The following is a 20,755-nucleotide window of genomic DNA, read 5'->3' as shown; positions in this document are numbered from 1 at the left end:
TTCATATAGGGTTTCACCTGTAGGTGTGCCCACAGCGCTACCTCTCATCATCAGACCCCAGCATCAGTCCTCGACAAACACCCTTCCTCATTTTGACTTTACGCCCAATCTCGGTTTGTGCGTGGTTGACCTAAGTCAGGACATGAGAATAGCTCCTTGCCGTTTCGTCATCTTGCCAAACACGATCTCGAAATCAAATAAACCGAGGCTGATCTCCGCCCTTGGAGCTAGAGCCTCGGCGGTTCTCTTTGCCACTGCGTTTCTTTCCCAAGTTACGCCGGGGGGCTTCTCCCCGGCCAGGCACGAAGAGAGACCGGCGGATGGCGGCCAGCCTCTGCCCTCGCAGGACCCCTCCAGGTCGCCGAGCTGCCCGCTGGCTTGGCCTCGCCCGGGTGGGGGGCGCGGGCGTCCCCCGCCCGACGCCCAACAAGTCTCCTTCCCCAGCCTGTGCGCGGCGGCGCGCGGGGACAGCGCGGGAGAGCGCGGCGCGGGGCGGCGCGGGGAGCCGGGCGCCCGGGGCCGGGCCGGGTCCGGGATGGCGCCGTCCCAGCTCCATCCCCTCTCGGTGGGAAGGGATGGTTGAGTCCAGCCGCCGCGGCAGCGGCTCCTTGTGCCGCGAGCAGCCTGTCTTCCGCGCTCCCCGCCTTCCCTCCCGAGCCTGCCTCTCCTCCCTCCCCCCGCGCCCCCTCCCTGCCTCCTGCCCCCCCTCCCGCGGCTCCCACTCGCTGGCTGCCTTTCCAGCTGCCTCCGCTCCGGGTCTCTCCGGCGGCGCGCGCTCCTCTCTCCGCCTCGCCCCCTCCCGCAGCCTCGCAGCCTCGGTGCCTTCCTGCCCGGCTGGGCGGGCTCTCGTCACCGGCCCCGGCCCGGCAGCCCGGTGTCGGCGCTCGGAGCAGCTCAGCTCTGCCTGCAGTGGGTTCGGGACCCGATGCTATGAGAGCGAAGCGAGCCGGGCGCCCAGACCTGCGGGAAGCGTCGGATGCGCGGCCGGTCCGGAGACCGGGATCTCGCCCCAGCTCGCCTCGCCCTCGGGTGGTTCTCTGGCTCCGTCCGTAGCCCTGCTGTGCCTCGGAGGAGCCGGGCGCGTCCGAGAAGGGCCATCGCTGTCGTGCGCGTGTGGAATATCTGCAGACATGACTGCGTGGGGGAAATTCGAGTCGCTGCTTCTGGCGCTGCTGGCGCTGTGCGCGGGGTTCCTCACTGCAGCCCAAGGTAAGGCGGGCTCGCCGGCTGCCCGGGCGATGTGCGAACCCTCCGAGGCCCGGCTTGCGAGCCCGGGGTCGGTTCGGAGGCGGGTAGCGTGCCGAGGGGCCGGCCTCCGCCGGTGGCTCTCCACCGCGGACGCCCCGCGATCGCGATGCCGGCAGGCAGCTTGCATCGCCCTCTGCCCACCCTCATCTCCCGCGCCCCACCCCCTCCCTCCTTCCCCCTCACTCGGGCTGAAACGAAATGCCTCTTTTTCTCGGCACCCGCCGGGGGCTGTTGGGGAGAAAGGAGCCACCCCGAGTTGGTGAAGCTGCGTGGTGCCTGGCGGCGATGCCTCCTCCGAGATGCCGGAGCAGCGGGTACTGGTGGCCCGGGTGGTTCCGGGACTTTCTCCCCGGACCCAGAGCGCCTGGGAAAGTGGGCCGGGCCCAGGGAGCCCGGCAAGTTCTGGCTCTCTCGGGGTTTGGGTGCCACGGGCGGACCTGCCTGCCGCTGGGCCGCGCAGCACCCCCCCCCCCCACGACCTCGGGGAGTGATGGGGAGCTCCTCGGCCAGGCCGCCCCCACCTGCCTCTCCCCGGACTTTGTTCCCTGCAAGTTGGAAGGAGCTGGCGAGGTGCGTGGAGAGAGCAGGGAGCCCGGGACCGGGTTCAGCCTCAGAGATGGTCGCCAGGTCACAGGGCTCTCCCGCCCTGCCACCCCCTGGTCAGGGGAAGGAGTGTCCCCGGGTCGCTCCTTGGCTTGGAGCTCGTGAACTTGGTGTTCTCCTTGAAGCGAGTTAAGGGATGTTTTCCCCGAACTAGCCTACAGGCTGAAACCCCGTGGCTGGCACCGGCTCCTGCACTTGTCTATTCTCTGGGAAAGAAAACAAGGTCCCTCTTGATTCAGAGGTGGGGGGGTGTTGATTGTCACATTGCAAACTATCTGCCCCCATTTCCTCATTTTAGCCTCCTTGTATAACCCCCACATCAATCAACACGTATCGTCCCACTCCCGGAAACGTCTCAATTTTTCTTTCTTTTCCTTTGAAAAGGATGAAGTCAAATCATGTGGGTTTTTTTTTTTTTTTTTGGTCGGCTGTTTGCTCTTTCCCCATATAAAAGTCCCCTTTCCTCTAGATTCTTCCATCTTCTTTTCCGCCCATTTTCTATTCCTTCAGCGTTCCAGATTCGGGGGTGATTGACAAGGCGAAGGAGGACCGTCTCTGGTTCCGCAGGGAACTCCAGATGGGCCCGGCCTGGGGAGAGACGGCAGATTAGCGTCCCCGCGCCGTGCCTCCCCTCCGCCCGCGTCCGGGGCTGCTTGAGAGCCCACCGCTGGCACCAGCTCCTCCGCGCAAGCACCGGGGTGTTTCAGAAGGGTGTCCGTGGAATGCGCCCCAGGGTCCCAGGGAGCGCAAACGCTCGGTTAGTTGCTGGAATCAGGCTTGGTGGGGATTGGGGAGCTTCCCCAAGACACCGACCTGCCCCCTTGCCCGGTTGCGTGCAGCCGACCCACCTAGGGAGCGGCAGGTGGAGCCTCCAGGGAGGACGGCGGGCCGAGCCGGGCGAGCTGCGGCCTCCGGGCGCGCTGGGCTGGCTGGGGACGAGCGCGAAGCAAGAAGAGTCGAGGGCAAACAGGGCTGTCCCTGGAAGGTGTGCACCTTCCATGGGCCCAGGGTCGGGGCAGGACCCGGCTTTGCCCACTAAGCCCCTGCGCGAAGTGGAAACACCTGCTACGCAACTCTGCACAACTTCCCGCCCCTCACCCCCGCGGTCCGAGCGCAGCGGGGCCTCGCCAGGCAGCTCAGCCTCCTAGCGCACTCTCGCTTCCCCGCGGTTCCGCGCGCTCCGTGCGCCCTTCCCCCGCAATTAGCAGGGGTTGGTGCGCCGAGACGCCGGCCGCCCTGCCCCGGCTGCTTAATAATCCGCACACGTGTGCGCCGGGCGGATGCCGCCCCCGCGCGGGTGGGCCGAGCTGCTGGGCGCGGGCGCGGGCGCGGGCGCGGGCCGGGCTGCTCCGGCGGATCCCGGTCCCGCCGGCTCGGGGCGCGAAGTCCTGGGCGCCCTGGAGGGGCCGCCGCAGGGAGCACAGCGCCTCTTGTGTCCTGGGGGTCCCAAGTCCCGCCCGTAGAAGCCAAGAAGTGGAATACAGGGTCCCAGGCCCCTGGCCTGCGCGGTGCGAGTGTGATTGCGCGTGGAGGGGCCTGGCGGCCGCTCTCACTGCGCTACTGCCTGATGGAGGCAGCAGTGGGTGCGCGCGGCTCCCCGTCGCCCCCGCGGGGACCGGGGCCGCGACCCCTCTGCGCCGCCGGGTCGAGTGGAAGCGCCAGCGGTCGCGTGGGAGTGCGATGCGGGCGGGAGGCTGTGACGCCAGCGCTGGCGCGGCCCTGTGTGCCCGGGTGGCTGGGGCTGGGGCGCAGTCCCCTCGGAGAGGGCGCCCGGGGGGCCCAGGTCGGACCTCTGCCGGGGGCTCCGGGGCCCCGGAGCGCAGGAGGACTTCCCCGGAGGAGTCGCCAGGGATGCGGGGGCCGCGCCGCGCGCGCCCAGGGGGCTGCTCCCGCGGCGGCGAAGGCGGGCGGGCAGTTCTGATGTGTGGGGCGGGATTCGTGACCTGTTTGCGAGTCGTGAGAGGCTGGAGGCAGCCTCTTTAGAACGCTGTACTTTCTGTACCGCGGTCGACGGCTGTAGCTGATTGTGGAGGCTGAAGGGACCGGGAATCCCCTGTGATATTCTTTTTCCTTTGGATTATTAACGCGATTGTGAGGGTTGGGTCTCATGTGTGCATACCTCCTTAATAGCCCCGCAATTGCAGGGACCCCAGGAAAGAGAAGAAAGCTTGAAAACCTCTCCCATTTTCATCTAGTAAGTAGGTGGAATAATTCATTCCGTGAACGCAGATTGCGCTCTTTATCGGGGCTGATCTACGGGCTGTTTGGAGAAAGTTTGCTTCTCAGTTGTGTCGTGCCAGTTTGTGCAGCAAGGAGAATGCAGCTATTTGCAGGCATTATTCAGAAAGGTCCTAAAAAGAGGTACATGTAGTAGTAGCTCTATGGGTCTCACCGGAGGAAGCCTGGGAGAGAAAGGTGATGTTTCTCAAAATCTGTGATTCTGAAATTCACGGACACTCCCTGCAAAGATTTAATCGATCCTTGCCAAATTTCCACAAAAACCTCTACAAGAAGAGGAAGGGAGAGAGAGAGGGAGGGAAAGAGAGAGAGAGACAGACAGACAGACAAGGTTTCCCAGACCTTCATACTTCTATGAGTTGCCTCTATCATCACCAGGATAGATGCTAAGACCTTTCATTTGCTGGCTGAGAGCCTCATGGCTAGGCAACTGCAGGGATGTGTCTCTATGCACTGTCTCCTGGGGAATACAGGAAATCCTGTGAAGAAACTTCTAGGGACAAACCCTGATCCATCACACTCTAAAAAGGCAGGCCATCTAAGGGGAAGTTAGTATTTCTACATCCATGATTTGCTTAGCAAATCACATTTATTTTTTATTGAGTTGTCAAGGGGAATTTTTTTTTCTTTTCCAATTTATAACTCTTCAGCCCCTAGCTCTAGTGCTTCTGGAGGACCTATATAATTCTTCTCTGGGGATTTTAAGTCCTTAAAAAGGTAAGCAAAAGGGAAGCATTCTTCCTAAATGACACATTTTATAAACTTGAATTGGTAGGACAGTGAGGTCTCATTAAACAAGTTCCAAAGAGCAGTAGCAGGTAGTAACCGATGGTAGAATTCCCTCAGGTGTCAGAATCTGCACTAACACAGAGGCCAGGGGTCATTGTTTTGATTCTGGCTTTCAGCTGGCCAGTCCTGCTTGACCGGCAGAGTGCCAGGAATGCAGTGGAAGTTCCTACAGGCACAAACAGCTCCTCCTGGGGGCAATGCTTCCTCAGTCTCCAGTTGACTGTCTGAAGCAAGTACCGATAGGGCTTTGAAAATGTCAAGAAAATGGTTCTGCTTCCTTTAAGAAATAGATAAACAAAGGCTCGGGTGTCCAGTTAGCACTCATTGCAGACGAAACAGCAAATCCGGTGTAGACAGTTCTAAGCTGTCAAAATACAAATAGCATATTAAATACTCTGTGCTCTACTGAATTCTGAATGGGCCCCTGGCAAGTTTTCTGCTGAGCTCATAGTGAACATAAGCCTCCAGAACTTGCATATATGTAACTTACACTGCACATTCCCTTTAGCCTTTTATGTCTCTGGTGAGGTTCATCTCTCTCTGGAATTAAGAAGTTGCTTCAGTGCTTCTTGCAGAGTAGATGACAAAGCTATATTGTCTTTTAGTTTTATTTGTTTCGCTAACACATCAGAAGAAGACATCTGAGTTAAAAGGATAGGTACTCCTCGGCAGCCTATAGCATTTACATCCATGGGGTGCCTGGGCCGCTGTGCCACTGGACTAGGAAGCTGGGTTTCTGGACCAGTGGGGGTAACTGATAGAATCAAACCAGTCCCATTGTGTGGTCAGGCAACTCTGGAAACCAGAAAAAGCCAATGTTTGAAACAAGAAATTTGGCTTGGATTTGCCATCTGGGGCACAGAAAAAAACTTTGTCCTGAAAGAAATCAACCCCTGAGCTTGCCTTCAGTTTGCACAGCCACTGGGCTTAGGTAACAACCTATGAATATGAAAATCAGATAATCGTATTTAGCTATTTGCCTAAGTGCAAGGAAATAAGTCTCTTCTACAGTGATGTTAAGATGACCTTAAATGTTCTTTGACAAAATTAATCTATCTATATGTAGGGTGGAATTTAGACCCTAGTACTCAAGTGGATAAATACCAGAATTAAAATCCCCATTATAGAAAAAGAGAATAAGAGAAAATTGTTTCACTGAACTGGTTAAAACTGACTACTTGTGACAGCTTTATGGAAATAATATACAGTGTATACTCTCCCCTCCCCCCCCCCCCCCCCCACATCAACCTCTTTGAAACACATTTTTTCTTTTCGTTTTTTTTTTTTTTTTAACATTTTTGAATTTAGCCGCGATTTCCTTAAACCATTTCTACCATGCCCTAGTTTGGGGGAAAGAACGCGCCCTCAGCTCTGTAGGGAGGCTGCAGGTTTGTCTTTAGTCTTGGACACCTTTGTTCCAAACGGAGGAGAGGAGATGTCACCCAGCCCATTGAACTAAACCTCTTTCTGCATATGTGGGAAGCGTTCTACTTAGGAATAACACTTCAACAATTAACTTGAGTTAGAATCACCGTTACTTTGACCCACTCTGTGTATCTCTTGCCACATGTGTCTCTTGCTAAAACTTCTTTGATGAATAAAAAAAAAAAACATACAGGCATGGACAAGTATTAAAAATAACTACTTTATCTTTAATGCTTCTCATGCATTTTGCAATTTATTGGTTGAAATCCTCCTGCTTTATCCTGAACTAGTTTTAGCTTTGGGAAAGCTATAAAAGGGATATTTCACTGTTGTCATTCTCTCCAAATATAAGTAGAATAAAAGAGATGCTTCCATCTTAATACTTCTAATCTTAACATGATTTTGCCCCCATTGTCTGTAAAGCCAGAAGTGATGAATAATGCTTTGTGATTTAAAAATTATCCTTGTTACTACCATGAGATCAAGGGAAACAGAGGCATGAAAAAATCAAGCTGGTATTACTTCCCAGGTTTTCACCAGTGAGTCACTTTTAGGATATTGCTACAACCTGAGACTTAAGTGGCATAAAACATTAGCTTGATTCTAAGCACCTTTATTCAGTTATTTTTGGGGTTGTATTTGTTTTTGGAGGCCCTGAACCTTGGTAAGATCCAAGAAAGCTCATATAACATGTTGATATTGTAAATGCAAATCCAAGGTAATGGATCTATGATCTGGGATTTATCATCATAATGGATAATAATGGAATTATCCAGATAACTTTAAGCCATGTGGATCTCAAAGGAAGCAGAGCAGCTTTTGAGGACATCAAGCATCTCTCCAGTGTATGTTTCAGGTACTAAACAGGTTCCCATTGTTATTGAAGATGTTGGCATTGTGGTCTTGATGTTGAGTTTTTGAATAATCTTTTGCAAAGCGTGTGTGCACACTGATCACTTGAGGTCTTTAAATGCAAGTTTCAAGGCTTCTCCCCTCAAGTGATTCTCAGAAGTAGTTCTGAGTGGTGTCAGAGATCTGTCTGTCTGTGCATCTATCTATCTATATATCTATCTCAACTTTCCTTTCAGTTAGAGGCCTCAAAACCTAATAACCTCTTCACGGAGTATTCATAGGCTAATTAGCCCACCATGATTTAATATTGAAACTACATAATATGCTACATAATGAAACTGTGCAATTATTTCAGAAGATTTCTTCTTTATCTTTAGTGTCTCCATTATCAGAGTTCATCATTCTATGCTGTTTAATCCTTTTTTTTTTTTTAATGATTTTACAACTAAGCTGAGATTCAAGCTCCTTGTCTGTAGTGTTTATATTATGGGATGACTTCAAGGGATTATTGTAGTCTTTCATATAAAAACACTGTAAGAATAAATTATTTTACATTTTCTCCTTTTACTCTTTAGTATACTCTGATAAGGTTAGTGTTGTAGAAGAAGGAGCTAAGTGTTAGATTAAAATTGGAATTATTCAGGAAGTATTCTCTAATGAATTAAAAACCTTTGAAATTAATTGCAAATTCTAAGCGGTTCTTTTCCAGATGCCTGGTGAATCTCTATGCCTTTCTTCGCAGAAACTTACATATGTTTCCTCTTGTTGTTAATAGAAAATGCCTTTATTAATCTTTTAAAAGTGAATAATTGTCAACGTGGAGTTTATATCATGCAGAATATGGGGTGGGCTCACTATTCCTGTTCCTATAAAATTCTGCACCCTTGACCTGCTTCTGGTTTTTAAAACCCCAGAACACTCTGAGTGAATTTTCACTTCCTTTTTCTATCAGTAAATAGAAAATCAACATTAGAGACCTTTGACTTTTATGGAGATGGATAATCTTCAGAGATACAGAAAGTTAAACACAGCTCCTTCTGAGGAATATGGGTTCTCCTGGGCTTAAGAATATTCACTTTTCTTTCAAAGAATGAACCACAGACTGTGTTCAAAGGCTGTCAATAGCTTCTGTCTCCCGTTTCAGACTTTTTGTGTGTGGTTAGGAAAGTGATGTACTTTGATGTGTAATACAGCTGTGGATAGTTAAGACTTGCAGGGTGTGATTGACACTTCATACATAATAGAGGCGGAACCCTGACAACATAAGAAGGGTCACATTTTTACAAGAAATTAACAAAATGGAGCAGATACTTCCCTTCCTGCACTGGAAATGTAAATTTTCCCAGCATCAATCTTGCCTTTCTTGTTCTGTCTCATTCTTGTTCTCCTTTCTTTACAAAATATGATTATTGCGAACAACTTGAATCCAGTCATTAGAGTTTTCCTTTGTTTATGGCTCTAGAAATAAGGTTGCAGGGCATCTGCAGACTGCCTGCTCAATATACACGCATTGTTTTGTATGGAAACAATATGACATTTTCAAAATGTAAATCCTTATACTTTAAAAAAAATGTGTAGATCATATCAAGGGAAAGTCAAGAGAGAAAAATCATCTCAGTATTAGGTAGAATTATGTTTGTTTATTATGTTTATTATAATTACGTCTATTTATATATGTAAGCATCAGGGAGGAGCGGCTATCATTGGAGGGAAACGTATGGGTGTGCTGTTAGTCACTTCAGTCATGTCTAACTCTGCAACCCCATGAACTCCTTCCCAGGAGCCCGCCAGACTCCTCTGTCCTTGGGATGCTCCAGGCAAGAATGCTGGAGTGGGTTTCTATGTCCTCCTCCAGGGGATCTTCCCGACCCAGGGATTGAACCCACAGCTCTTACATCTCCTGCATTGGCAGGTGGGTTCTTTACCGTTCGCAGCCCTGGGAAGCCCAGGTGGATGTATGTTTCCGGTCAGTTACTATACTTAGCAGTGAAGTCCTGGGGCCAGAGGAGAGACTCGGGATGTCTAGACTGTCAGGAGGACTATGGTCATCCTTCCGCTCACTTGAAGAGTTAGGGCAGGCGCCCACTCGAATCAGTCTGTTCAGTATCACTGGAGTTGACAAGCACCTGGCGTTTACCTACACTCTTGAACAAAGAAGACTTTCAATGAGTGATGCCCCTCATGAAGCTTACGCTCTTCAAAACAAAATGAAAACTGAAGCGACTTGACTTTGATGAGTGATTACACAAACTGTGTCAGAGATATTGAGGGTCATGCAGATGTGGGGGGGTGTTCCTGTGAGAGCTGGGCTCTTGATACCGCCTTGCACGGAATGGAGGAGAGGGAACAGGGACAGAAAGAGCGAGAAAGGTGCATGAGAACTGGCCTGAGGACAGGCAGCAGGGTGCCGAGGACAGGGTGAAGATAAACCCATGTGTCCCGAGGCTTCCTGGACTCCTCCGAAATTATTCCATGGGTCCTGAGAGCCAAACGAGGCGTGTACACTGCTGCTCTGGGACTGTTTCCTGAAATACGAAGATGCATGTCTTTTTCAGGCCTTGCTCTTCTTTTCCTCACATGCCTAGTGGGTCAGACCTTACCCGACTTGGGCTGGGAATCTTACAGCCATCAAACTATCCTCCTGCTCCCGTGAAACATTCACAGTTTCATCCGTGGATAACCACTGTTCTCCCTTACCTGATTCTGTTGTGTGTGTGTGTGAGTCAAACTAATGTGTCAAAACTGTTCTGTGAAAAGACTTGTAGGGGACAGATGACCTGTGCAAGGTATCAGTCACAATTTTTTTCAGGTGAGTTTGAGTAAACTCTGGGAGTAAGTGATGGACAGGGAGGCCTGGCATGCTGCAGTCCACGAGGTTGCAGAGTCCGACATGACTGAGCGACTGAAATGAACTGGCGCATGATTTATTTATTCACATATCTAAGCTAGAACATGTCAGAATAATTAGCTTTGAAATCCTATACTCAGGTTATTACTTTGCCAAGCTTATTCAATTCATCCGTGTTTCTTCCTCATAATTGTTTTTCTTTGTATACAAAGTAAGGTATCTGGGGTGTTTGTAATTTTTTCCTCTTTCAGTGATAATAATTTAATGATATAAGAGCGTGTTTAGATATGTCAACCTACAATTGTCATTTTTATCTTCATGGCTATTTTCTCTGTGCTTTTTAATTTGAAAGAATTTTATAAGAGGATTACAGAACAAAAAGGAAGTAATCAGTCTCTTTCTTTAACCACTGCAATTACCCAATTACCTTCCCATTCTTCTCTAGCAGCAACAATGCATGTAGATGCGATAAGGCATCCAGGTGTTCAGAAAGAGGTCTTCTGACCCAAAAGCACCAAAACTGTAGCCACGCCAAACTGGTAGGTATGATTTATGCTGCTAAGTTGCTTCAGTCGTGTCCGACTCTGTGCGACCCCACAGACAGCAGCCCACCAGGCTCCCCCTTCCCTGGGATTCTGCAGGCAAGAACACTGGAGTGGGTTGCAATTTCCTTCTCCAATGCATGAAAGTGAAAAGTGAAAGTGAAGTTGCTCAGTCGTGTCCGACTCTTAGCAGCCCCATGGACTGTAGCCCACCAGGCTCCTCCATCCATGGGATTTTCCAGGCAAGAGTACTGGAGTGGGGTGCCATTGCCTTCTCTGCGTATGATTTATAGCTCCTAGCAAATATGTTTTCCTTTCAGTTTTATGATGGATGGACAATAAGCAACCTTTTTTAAAAAATTTATTTATTCCACTTGGAGGCTAATTACTTTACAATATTGTAGTGGTTTTTGCCATACATTGACATGAATAAGCAACCTTTTAAAAAAGAGTAGATATAAAACTGTGAAGTGTTATGACAATGTGAAGTGATGGTGGGTTTTCTTTTGTATGTAAAACCAAAAATCTGTGAGAAGGGAAAAAGTTTCATAAATGAGAGATCTTGTGTCATTTATTGAAGCCTTAAAATCAGAAAAAATATATTTGGGCCACATTTTTATGCCTTTTAGTGAGAGTTCATTCTTTGTCCCAGTTTAGGAAAGACTGAGGTCAAAGTTGAAGACGTTCGTAGCAAGAGCACGTCATGCAGTCCTCAGGCCCACACCTTTATCCACCCTGCAGTTCTGCACACTGCAGGGAGCAGTTAAGAGCCGGAGAGCTGTGTCGTGAAGGACAGCTGGAGGGGCGTCTTCCTTCTCAAAACTATCAGCTAGCCATTGCTCTTTAGCATTACTACCACAAACTCAGCAGCTTGAACAGCACACAGGGTTACGGTTTCTGTGGGTTGGGGTCTGCACACAGTTTAGCTGGGTCATATGCCCTCTTGCACATTCTGACAAGACTGAATCAAGGTGTTGCCCGGGTACTGTAGTCTACTGTGAAGTTCAGCTGGGGAAGGACCCAGTCCTGAGACAACTCAGGCGGCTGGCAGAATTCTGTTACTTGGGATTGTAGGACTGAGAGCTTGATTTTACCACTAGCCATTGGCCAGACTATATTCTCAGTTCCTTGAGCGGCCATCCATGGCTCCTTCCCACCTGGGGCTTCCCAGCATGGCTCAAAGCCAGGCAAGGAGAGAGAGAGCCCAGCAAGTAGGGTGCCATGGTGTTATACATTATTGGGTGATCATGGGCACACAGACATATGCACCACATCACTGTTACATGATTCCATGGGTTAGAAATGAGACCCGGGTCCTGCCCACCTCAAGGGGCCGAGAACTGTACAACATAAACACCAGAAGGCAGGGATTGTGGAGACACCCTGAGAGTCTCCCCACCATGGTGTCTAGAAATATGCCAGCACAGAAAGAGCAACATGCAGTCAATAAGGAAGTGGCCCAGGACTTGATTAAAAATGAGCAACAAATACAAATATTTTACAGAAAGAACAAGCATAAATAATAAACGTAGGAAGAAGATCCCTACACTTACTATTGATCAATTCTCTTCCCTAATGCATTTGTAAATACCTGGGAAAAAAACAAGTAGCTTTTATCAGATCACGCTGGTGAGCAGAGATAGATTATATGATTTTTGAACTTGAAGTGACCTTCAGGTTCATAAATTCAATCACTTTTCCTTGTGTCCAGAGGACTTGTATCTTGCAAAATTCACAGCAAAAACTCAGTCAGAACTCAGCCTAGGCACATGTTCTTCCAGTAGGAGCCCACATGCCTCTTGCTGACCTTACTTTCCATCTCGGCCCAGAGGAGGTCTAACTGGCCATCTGCACCCACTTACCTCCCTGTCGCCTGGTGAGAACAGTGACAGCACTGAGTGTAATCTCCTGACATGATCATCTGGGAAGACAGGGTGGCTAGGAATATTCTGCTGCTGCTGCTAAGTCGCTTCAGTCGTGTCTGACTCTGTGCGACCCCATAGACGGCAGCCCACCAGGCTCCCTGTCCCTGGGATTCTCCAGGCAAGAACACTGGAGTGGGTTGCCATTTCCTTCTCCAATGCATGAAAGTGAAAAGTGAAAATGAAGTCGCTCAGTCGTGTCCGACCCTTAGCGACCCCATGGACTGCAGCCTACCAGGCTCCCCCGGCCCTGGGATTCTCCAGGCAAGAGTACTGGAGTGGGGTGCCATTGCCTTCTCCGAGGAATATTCTAGGCTTAAATTAAAAACCTGCTATCATCCTGGCAGCTAGAGAAGCACATTCAAGTTTCATACTTGTGAGATGGCTCAGAACCACTGGGGGCGCTGTAGAACCCTTCAGTTCAGTTCAGTCGCTCAGTCGCGTCCTACTCTTTGCGATCCCATGAATCGCAGCACGCCAGGCCTCCCTGTCCATCACCAACTCCCAGAGTTCACTCAGACTCATGTCCATCGAGTCAGTGATGCCATCCAGCCATTTCATCCTCTGTTGTCCCCTTCTCCTCCTGCCCCCAATCCCTCCCAGCATCAGAGTCTTTTCCAATGAGTCAACTCTTCACATGAGGTGGCCAAAGTACTGGAGTTTCAGCTTTAGCATCATTCCTTCCAAAGAAATCCCAGGACTGATCTCCTTCAGAATGGACTGGTTGGATCTCCTTGCAGTCCAAGGGACTCTCAAGAGTCTTCTCCAACACCACAGTTCAAAAGCATCAATTCTTCGGCGCTCAGCCTTCTTCACAGTCCAACTCTCACATCCATACATGACCACTGGAAAAACCATAGCCTTGACTAGACGGACCTTAGTTGGCAAAGTAATGTCTCTGCTTTTGAATATGCTGTCTAGGTTGATCATAACTTTTCTTCCAAGGAGTAGAACCCTTAGTAGGATGGAAATATGTTAAAAGATTTTGCTGCTTTGTTAAATGCTTGACTGCTGATCATTTTTTAGGCCAATGAAAACAATGCTGCAATGTTACCTAGCTCGTGCCTCCTTCGTGTTAATAGCTAATATATTTTCTATCAATGACCACTTGAAGGACATCTTTGTCATTGCAGGGTATTTAATTCTGAAGAACTTAACACTTGAAATTCTGCCCTGTGAAATGTTTTACTTGTTGGGACTGCTCCAATTAGTATAGTGAGACAGCTACCTTTTTGCATTTCTTAGTGATCAAAAGCACTTGAATTATGAAATCACTCCATAAAAGTGAGAACCAGTTTATTTTTTTCAATTGACCATGAATTTCAGAGAATGGAGATACTTTCCTAAAGTTTTTGTGTCCTCAGCGACATTTTGGAGAGGATACATGGAAATGCTGTGTTTTATGTGTCTGACAGCATCCTCCAGGCTGCAAAACAGTCAAGTTCAGTTTCCGTATCTGCCTCCAGTACTGTGTGCCTTAAAGGACATAAAACTCTATCATGCACTGTTTCCTCATTTTCCCAAAATAATATTGAAGTGAAAGTCATTCAGCCGTGTCCGACTGATTGTGACCCCATGGACTATACAGTCTGTGGAAATCTCCAGGCCAGAACACTGGAGTGGGTAGCCTATCCCTTCTCCAGAAGATCTTCCTGACCCAGGAATCAAACTAGGGTCTCCTGCATTGCAGGCAGATTCTTTACCAACTGAGCTATCAGGGTAGTACAAAAGAATATTAACTGGACTCAATATTCCATGATTTTCATAAATGAGCACAGGTAAAAAGGCTTAGAAAGGTGCCTGGCAGTTACTTATGTTAAGTAAATGTTACAACAGTTTTATTGTAACAACTAAAATATTAGACTGTTAATTCTAGTTATGGCCACAGAAGTAACATTGGGGAAAGACTGGTTTTTCTGGAGAGAAATTATTTGTAGTGGAGATTAATAATTTAATAATTGTATTCGGATGGAAATGAGTGTCTTGTTTTTTTATAAGAATCATCCTGGTACTAATTTCTTTAGTTCTTTGGGATGTTCAAAGTACTTTTACATTCCCTACTTCATTGACAGATTTAAGAAAAAAAGTATAAATTTCTAAGTGAGGTCAAGTGATAACTGGATCCGTGTCGTGGTTTGGCCTCATGCATTACATTTATGCTGCTGCTGCTGCTGCTGCTAAGTCGCTTCAGTCGTGTCCGACTCTGTGCGACCCCATAGACGACGCCCACCTGGCTCCCCCGTCCCTGAGATTCTCCAGGCAAGAACACTGGAGTGGGTTGCCATTTCCTTCTCCAATGCACGAAAGTGAAAAGTGAAAGTGAATTCGCTCAGTCATGTCCGACTCTCACCGACCCCATGGACTGCAGCCCACCAGGCTCCTCTGTCCATGGGGTTTTCCAGGCGAGAGTACTGGAGCGGGATGCCATCGCCTTCTCCGTGCATTTGTGTTAAATAGCATTAAATGCTCAGTACAGTCACTCTGATGAGATGTGTTTTATGGTAATTTATGATCAGGAAGCCTTGAGCATATAGTGACTGTTAGAGACGCAGTGAAAGAGAAGAGTAGAAAACTTTCCCAAGCAGGGTTGTCTGAAGGGTCATGGGCTATGAGGCTTCTTTACACCATGCCATTCTTTTGTGTTCTGAAAGAGTTTATGCATTTTTCTAACTGCTTAGCTTTTTTCTCCCCCCAGGTAAAGTATCTGAGGCTCTTTTTACAGAGAACATTTGAAATGCTCTGCCTTGCCAAGTGAGGCTTGTGCAGAGCCAGGCAGAAGAGGTCTTTGCCAGGCGGTGTCATGAACCTTGCCTTTTTGGACATGAAAAGCTGTCAGTGAAATCGGACACTCTGGGTGGTTAGGGTCTGTAAGAGGGTTAGGGCCGTATTGACTGACTTAGACTTGAAACCCCTCTTTAGAGATGGAGCCAGGCCATCAGTAGCGCCAGGATGGCCAGGCTGCCCTGGCCTTGCCCTGTGGTCCAGACCTCCCAGTTCAGAGTCTCATCACTCAAGTACAGTTGCCCATCAGATTGAAAGGCTGCTCAGACCTCCTATTCCAGCTCTAGGTCTGAATACTGGGGTTGGATGTTCAAAGGCAGTCTGTCAACAAAAATAATCAATAAGCAATCAATAATAAGAGTGAAAGTAGAAGTCCCTCAGTCGTGTCCAACTCTTTGCGACCTCATGGACTATATGTAGCCCGCCAGGCTCCTCTGTCCATGGGATTCTCCAGGCCAGAATACTGGAGTGGGTTGCCATGCCCTCCTCCAGGGATCTTCTCAAGCCAGGGTTTGAACCCAGGTCTCCTGCATTGCAGGCAGATTCTTTACTGTCTGAGCCATCAGGGAAGCAAGAATAGAAAAGAGTTTTATTGGAGTCAAACTGAGAACTATAGCTTAGAAGTCAACTTCCCAGAGGACTCTGAGAAACTGCCCTGAAGAAGCAGGGTGTTCAGCACAATTTCATGTCTTGTCAGAACAAAGACCATGAAACTAGTTGAGGATACATTCCTTCAAGATTTCACACACGAAAAAGACAAGAATGAACACAGCAAGTCAGTGTGGCCTTGGCGCCTGGAATAGAGTCTTATCATCAAAGGAGTCTCAGCATTGGTGTCCCGGAAAGGGAGGCATTTAATCTTTATTTTTAACATCGACATTCTTTGCTTTTGGTCAGTGTGACCATTTCTTTAATAATTAAAGCAGGTGTACAATGTATAGCTGATGGGCCACAAACAGACTGTCCTAGTTAGCGTGAAATTCAAAGTAGCTCATCTGTAAGCCAGGGTGACTTCCCCAGACCCCGACATCTGAGCACTTCCCTTGTGAAGCCGCACGTGTGCAAACCCCAGTTAGTGCGACACAGACACGTCCTGCATGGTGGTCTGTCCAGGGTCACGTGATCAGACTTTCAGAGCTGGCTGCCCAGGACCCTCGTGGCCATCAGCCAAACACAAACCCTTCGAAGTCGGGTGAGCCTACTCGGTCTTCCCAGGGAAATTCTCTCTCTCTCTCCAGGGCAGCTACCTGCAGTCAGCACTGCCAACTCAGCCACTTAGCAGGGCCTGCAGAAGAGGAGGGGAACCTTGGAGCTGGGGAGTCGGTGAGCGTGGGAACAGCTGGCGGATTAGCTCCTGGGTGGTGCTCAGCTCGGCCCGCAGGCCAGCCCTACTCCTGCAGCCAGGCTCCTGCCTCAGGGCCCCCGCGTCCATGCCCGCTGCATCTTCTCCAGTGAAAGCTGACCCGGCAGTGAGAGAATCTGCGGTTTTGTCATGTAGTTTACAGTCAGACCCTCATTAAGCGTGACCCCAGACCCAGGTCTGGCCTTCACATGGGACGGTAGCTTTTTGAGGATGTCTGCCAGCAGAGTGAGCTCAGTGAGATCCACCGGACATGGTCTTAAGTGAGGCTCTTGCTGTCTGTGGAGGGTCTTCTGTGGAGCTCTGGGGATTTCAGCATTCATGCCACTTTAATGGGCCAGAAAAGGGAAGTCATTGTTCCCCAGTGTGTAGGAGACCAAGGTTACGTGTTCTCTGCTCACACACACCGGTCTCCTCTTGCTTGACATCCTCTGGGCCTGGCCACAGGAATAGCTGCTAAGTGAGTTTATGCTGTGATGCTGTGGTGAAGCTTCTTGCCTTGTTTCAGAGTGGAAGTCTAAGTACCCATTTGACTTTTACAGAGTAACTCATGTTCCGTTTGGCTATTCCTGAAGGAGCTTCCCAGGTGGCTCCATGGGTAAAGAATCCGCCAGCAAGTCAGGAGATGTGGGTTTGATTCCTGGGTCAGGAAGATCCCCTGGACAGCAGGGCATGGCCACCTGCTCCAGTATTCTGGCCTGGAAAGTCCCTGGTGGGCTCCGGTCTGTAAGATCCCAAAAAGTCAGACACGACTGAAGTGAGTGAGCACACACGCACGAAGGAGCTGTGTCATCAATTAGCTTTTTTAGAGACAGAAGCAGTTAACAAAAGTATACAACTAATGATCAACATTATATAGAAAGATTACGAACCAGCGGTGATGAACCCATAGTCCATCTAGAGAAGAGCACCAACGTGAGTGTTGGTGGGAAAGTTCGTATGAAAACGAGCACTTCACAGGCACTCAGCATGCCCAGTTCTGGTGCATTCGGGACACGTCTGACAGGCTTTGATACCTGCAGCAAAGACAGCAGTAGAAGCCCCGATGCCACCGCTTCAGAAAACACTTGACTCCCCTCTGGGTTTTCTTTGCTGATCGCTGATGAGCGATGCATCTCGGCATTTCTTTAACACTGTTGCACTAAAGTGGCACTTACTTTAATAAATATTTGATAAAGAAGGAGGCCCGTGGAAGGAGTAGATGTGTAATATACCTACCACATCCAGTTTGTTTCTAAAATGACACATTTCCAACAAGTCTGTGCTGGGCTGGGCATGGAGGTGGGGTTAGTCAACAGATAGTTCTGAGGCAAAATACCACCTTAGCTTGTGTAGGATGGAGGCAGCCAGTCATAAATCAATGTCAACACATGATGCATTTATTTTAAAGCTATTTTTGTTTGAAGTACAGTTGACTTACAGTGTTGTGTTAATTTCTGCTGTGAAATTTGCAAGGCAAACTGATTCAGTTTTATATATTTGTGTGTGTATATATATATATAATTTTTAAAATATTCCTTTCCATTATGGCTTATCATAAGATAATGAATACAGTATTCTGTGTAAAGCTATTTTTAGATTATTGGATACTTTTGGACAAGGTAAAAATATCAGTTCAAAGAAATTTATACATATTGAACTTCATATAGGCAAAGCTAAAAACAATATGCCATACTAGAGGGGCATCATAAAATCAGTCTATATATTTTTGATAAAATGACATTCAAGAACAAATTGCTGTTTTCATTTTGTTAAGATGCCTTCAGTAATTTAGTGCAGTAAGTGAGTAGAAGAATACTTATTTTAAGACACTTGAAAGTATCAGTAAGACAAAAAATAACTGACTTTTGAAGTTGTTACCCCATATACGCATACATAGATTGCTAGAGAAAAAACATGATTTGCAATAGCCGCATAATAGTTATAACCCAATTATTGACCTCTATTTCTAGAATGCCATTACCTGCAGATGAACAGAAGCTCCATTCCAATCCAGAAAGAGCTACCTGTCCACTGTACAAGGCTTCTTTTTTTCAGTCAGATTTTCTCATAGTAAATAAAACTGGTTCATTTGGAGGTAGCAACCTAGGAAACAGTATTGATCCTTCCTGCTCAGCTTATCCCACACCCTTCTGGGCTGTAGTAGCCATGTCCATCCTCTTTCTTCCCTTATTGTTACTGGCAATAGTGTGTATGTAGTGGTAACTATCCCAGTTGTTGTGGCCTTTGCTCTCCCAACACTCGGGTGTGGTCTGTGCGCACAGGACTTCGGGGGGGCCCTGAGGAGCTCATGGTGGGCAGATGACAAGTGATGCCTTCAGACCGATGCCTGTTTTCTTCAGAGGCTGTGTCTGTACCTGGTGCCTGCAGGATGGGGTCTCTGGTCCACGACCTCTTACATTCTAGCTTGGGGACCTCTTGGGCTTCAGTTTCTTCATCCAAAAAACATGTAGCCTGGTCCTTTTCCTTTCTTCCCTGACATACTTGACTTCTATTCCAAGTATAGTAATAATCAGCTAATCAATACATAATTAGAGGGCAAGAGCAGGGCCTACTACATTCAATAAGACCACTTGCTGCCAGGAGTTAGAAGGAATTCAAGGTGTGTGTATGTGTGTGTTTAATTTTCACTTTTCCTTTCTTATGTCTAATGCATTGACCTGGGTCATCTGTGGTTTCCTCAAATGACATAGAGCAGATATTTCCTTTAATTAGTATAAGATGAAATTAATTACTCTCTGAGCCTATTTCTCCTGGTATTTTCAGAACCCCTTTGAAAAATAGGAGTCACCTTGGTGTATTAAAAGCACCAGATCCTTGGTATCATTTTAATGCAATGGGAACACCAGGCCCACTGCTTATCTTTATCACGTGGATCTCACCATTCTGGGAAGAAACTGTTTATTGCAGCTTTGGGGTAGAAGCTTCCTTTCCCAGATTTATCACCAAATGTGAATGCCTTCCAGTAGAGCTGAAGGAAAATACATCCATTTTCCCAAAGTGTTTGCCCTTTGTCATTTTCAGAGTGAAATCTATTAATACTGTCTAATAACTTTCTCTTTTTCTAACCCGTGTATCAGCATTAATGATCAGCTATTATTTATGTGGGTGCTTCTGTAGTTGCAAACTTCTTATAATACTTAATAGCTTACAGTATCTCCTGAAGACAGCTCAGTACTGTCCTTGATTACCTCCTATTTTGTGACAAAGCATCTGAGGCTGCTCCCAGTCACACGAGAAAGACCGCAGACGTTTCACCTCCAATCTTTGTCCTAATTGTAGGTCTCAGTCTAATCATTGTTTCTCCTTCCCTTCCAACAGCACCATCCTGCTACCATATAAAGAGTGAAAGAAAATCTATGTTGCCATTTGTGATACTATGAAACTCTAAAATATTGACCAGGGTGTGTTCCGGAAGAATCATACATAGCAGATTGCCTTTCTAGTGATTTTTCTTGAAATCATTTTCATGTGGTGATCATTGTCCTTCAGCACCTAATCATGAAGATCCTGTATTTGTAAGATTCTGCTGAAGTTTTGTCAGACATTTTAAATGTGTCCAGAATCCAGATATGCAGATTGGCAATAATCAAGGGACCCCTTTTTGTACTCAGCCACATATTAATTGCTGATCACTGAGGCTCCGCTCTGGGAAATAAAACCCTGTCCAGACAGGACAATCTGGAATTTCTCCTGGCAGCATATTACTTTATTTTAAATCATTTTCCTTTTGAAAATCTGCTTTCTCTGTTATTTTTGGAAGCAGGCAGACTTTGGAGGAAAGGGTTTTCAGCTGGGTTGATTGTGTTGGATTTCTTTTATGGAAGGAGCAATTATGGGGCAGGTACAGAAGGGATGTTATTCTTGGGTAGGGTGGACTTAATAGAATTTGAAGATCTGTGGAGATACAAAATTCGACTTTGTCAACCTTAAGGTTTTTTCTTATTGAAGCATAGTTGATTTACAATGCTATATTAGTTTTAGGTGTACAGGGTAGGTTCAATATTTTTATAGATGATGGTCCATTTAAAGTTATTATAAAATATTGGCCACAGTCCGTGGGCAGCATACCCCGGAGTGTGTTGATTCTACGCTTGGTCGTCTGTGCCCCTGGTGCTCTCCCCCTGCCCCCCTCTCCATGCTGCCC

At 47.7% G+C, this 20,755-nt stretch overlaps 1 protein-coding gene across 1 annotated transcript in view; it reads left to right on the top strand.

The window, feature by feature from the left end:
* Nucleotides 1-767: 767 nt before the first annotated feature.
* CSMD1 (CUB and Sushi multiple domains 1) overlaps nt 768-20,755 on the top strand; it is a 2,061,903-nt gene continuing 2,041,915 nt past the window's right edge. The window contains exon 1 of the mRNA XM_069573063.1: nt 768-1,209. Within this exon, the coding sequence (XP_069429164.1) occupies nt 1,131-1,209 (79 nt within the window). The 5' untranslated portion in view covers nt 768-1,130. The remainder of the gene's footprint in view (nt 1,210-20,755) is intronic.

This window comes from Ovis canadensis, chromosome 26 (genome assembly GCF_042477335.2).
Source record: "Ovis canadensis isolate MfBH-ARS-UI-01 breed Bighorn chromosome 26, ARS-UI_OviCan_v2, whole genome shotgun sequence".
NCBI lineage: Eukaryota > Metazoa > Chordata > Mammalia > Artiodactyla > Bovidae > Ovis > Ovis canadensis.
This window is presented reverse-complemented; position numbering and strand designations above follow the sequence as displayed.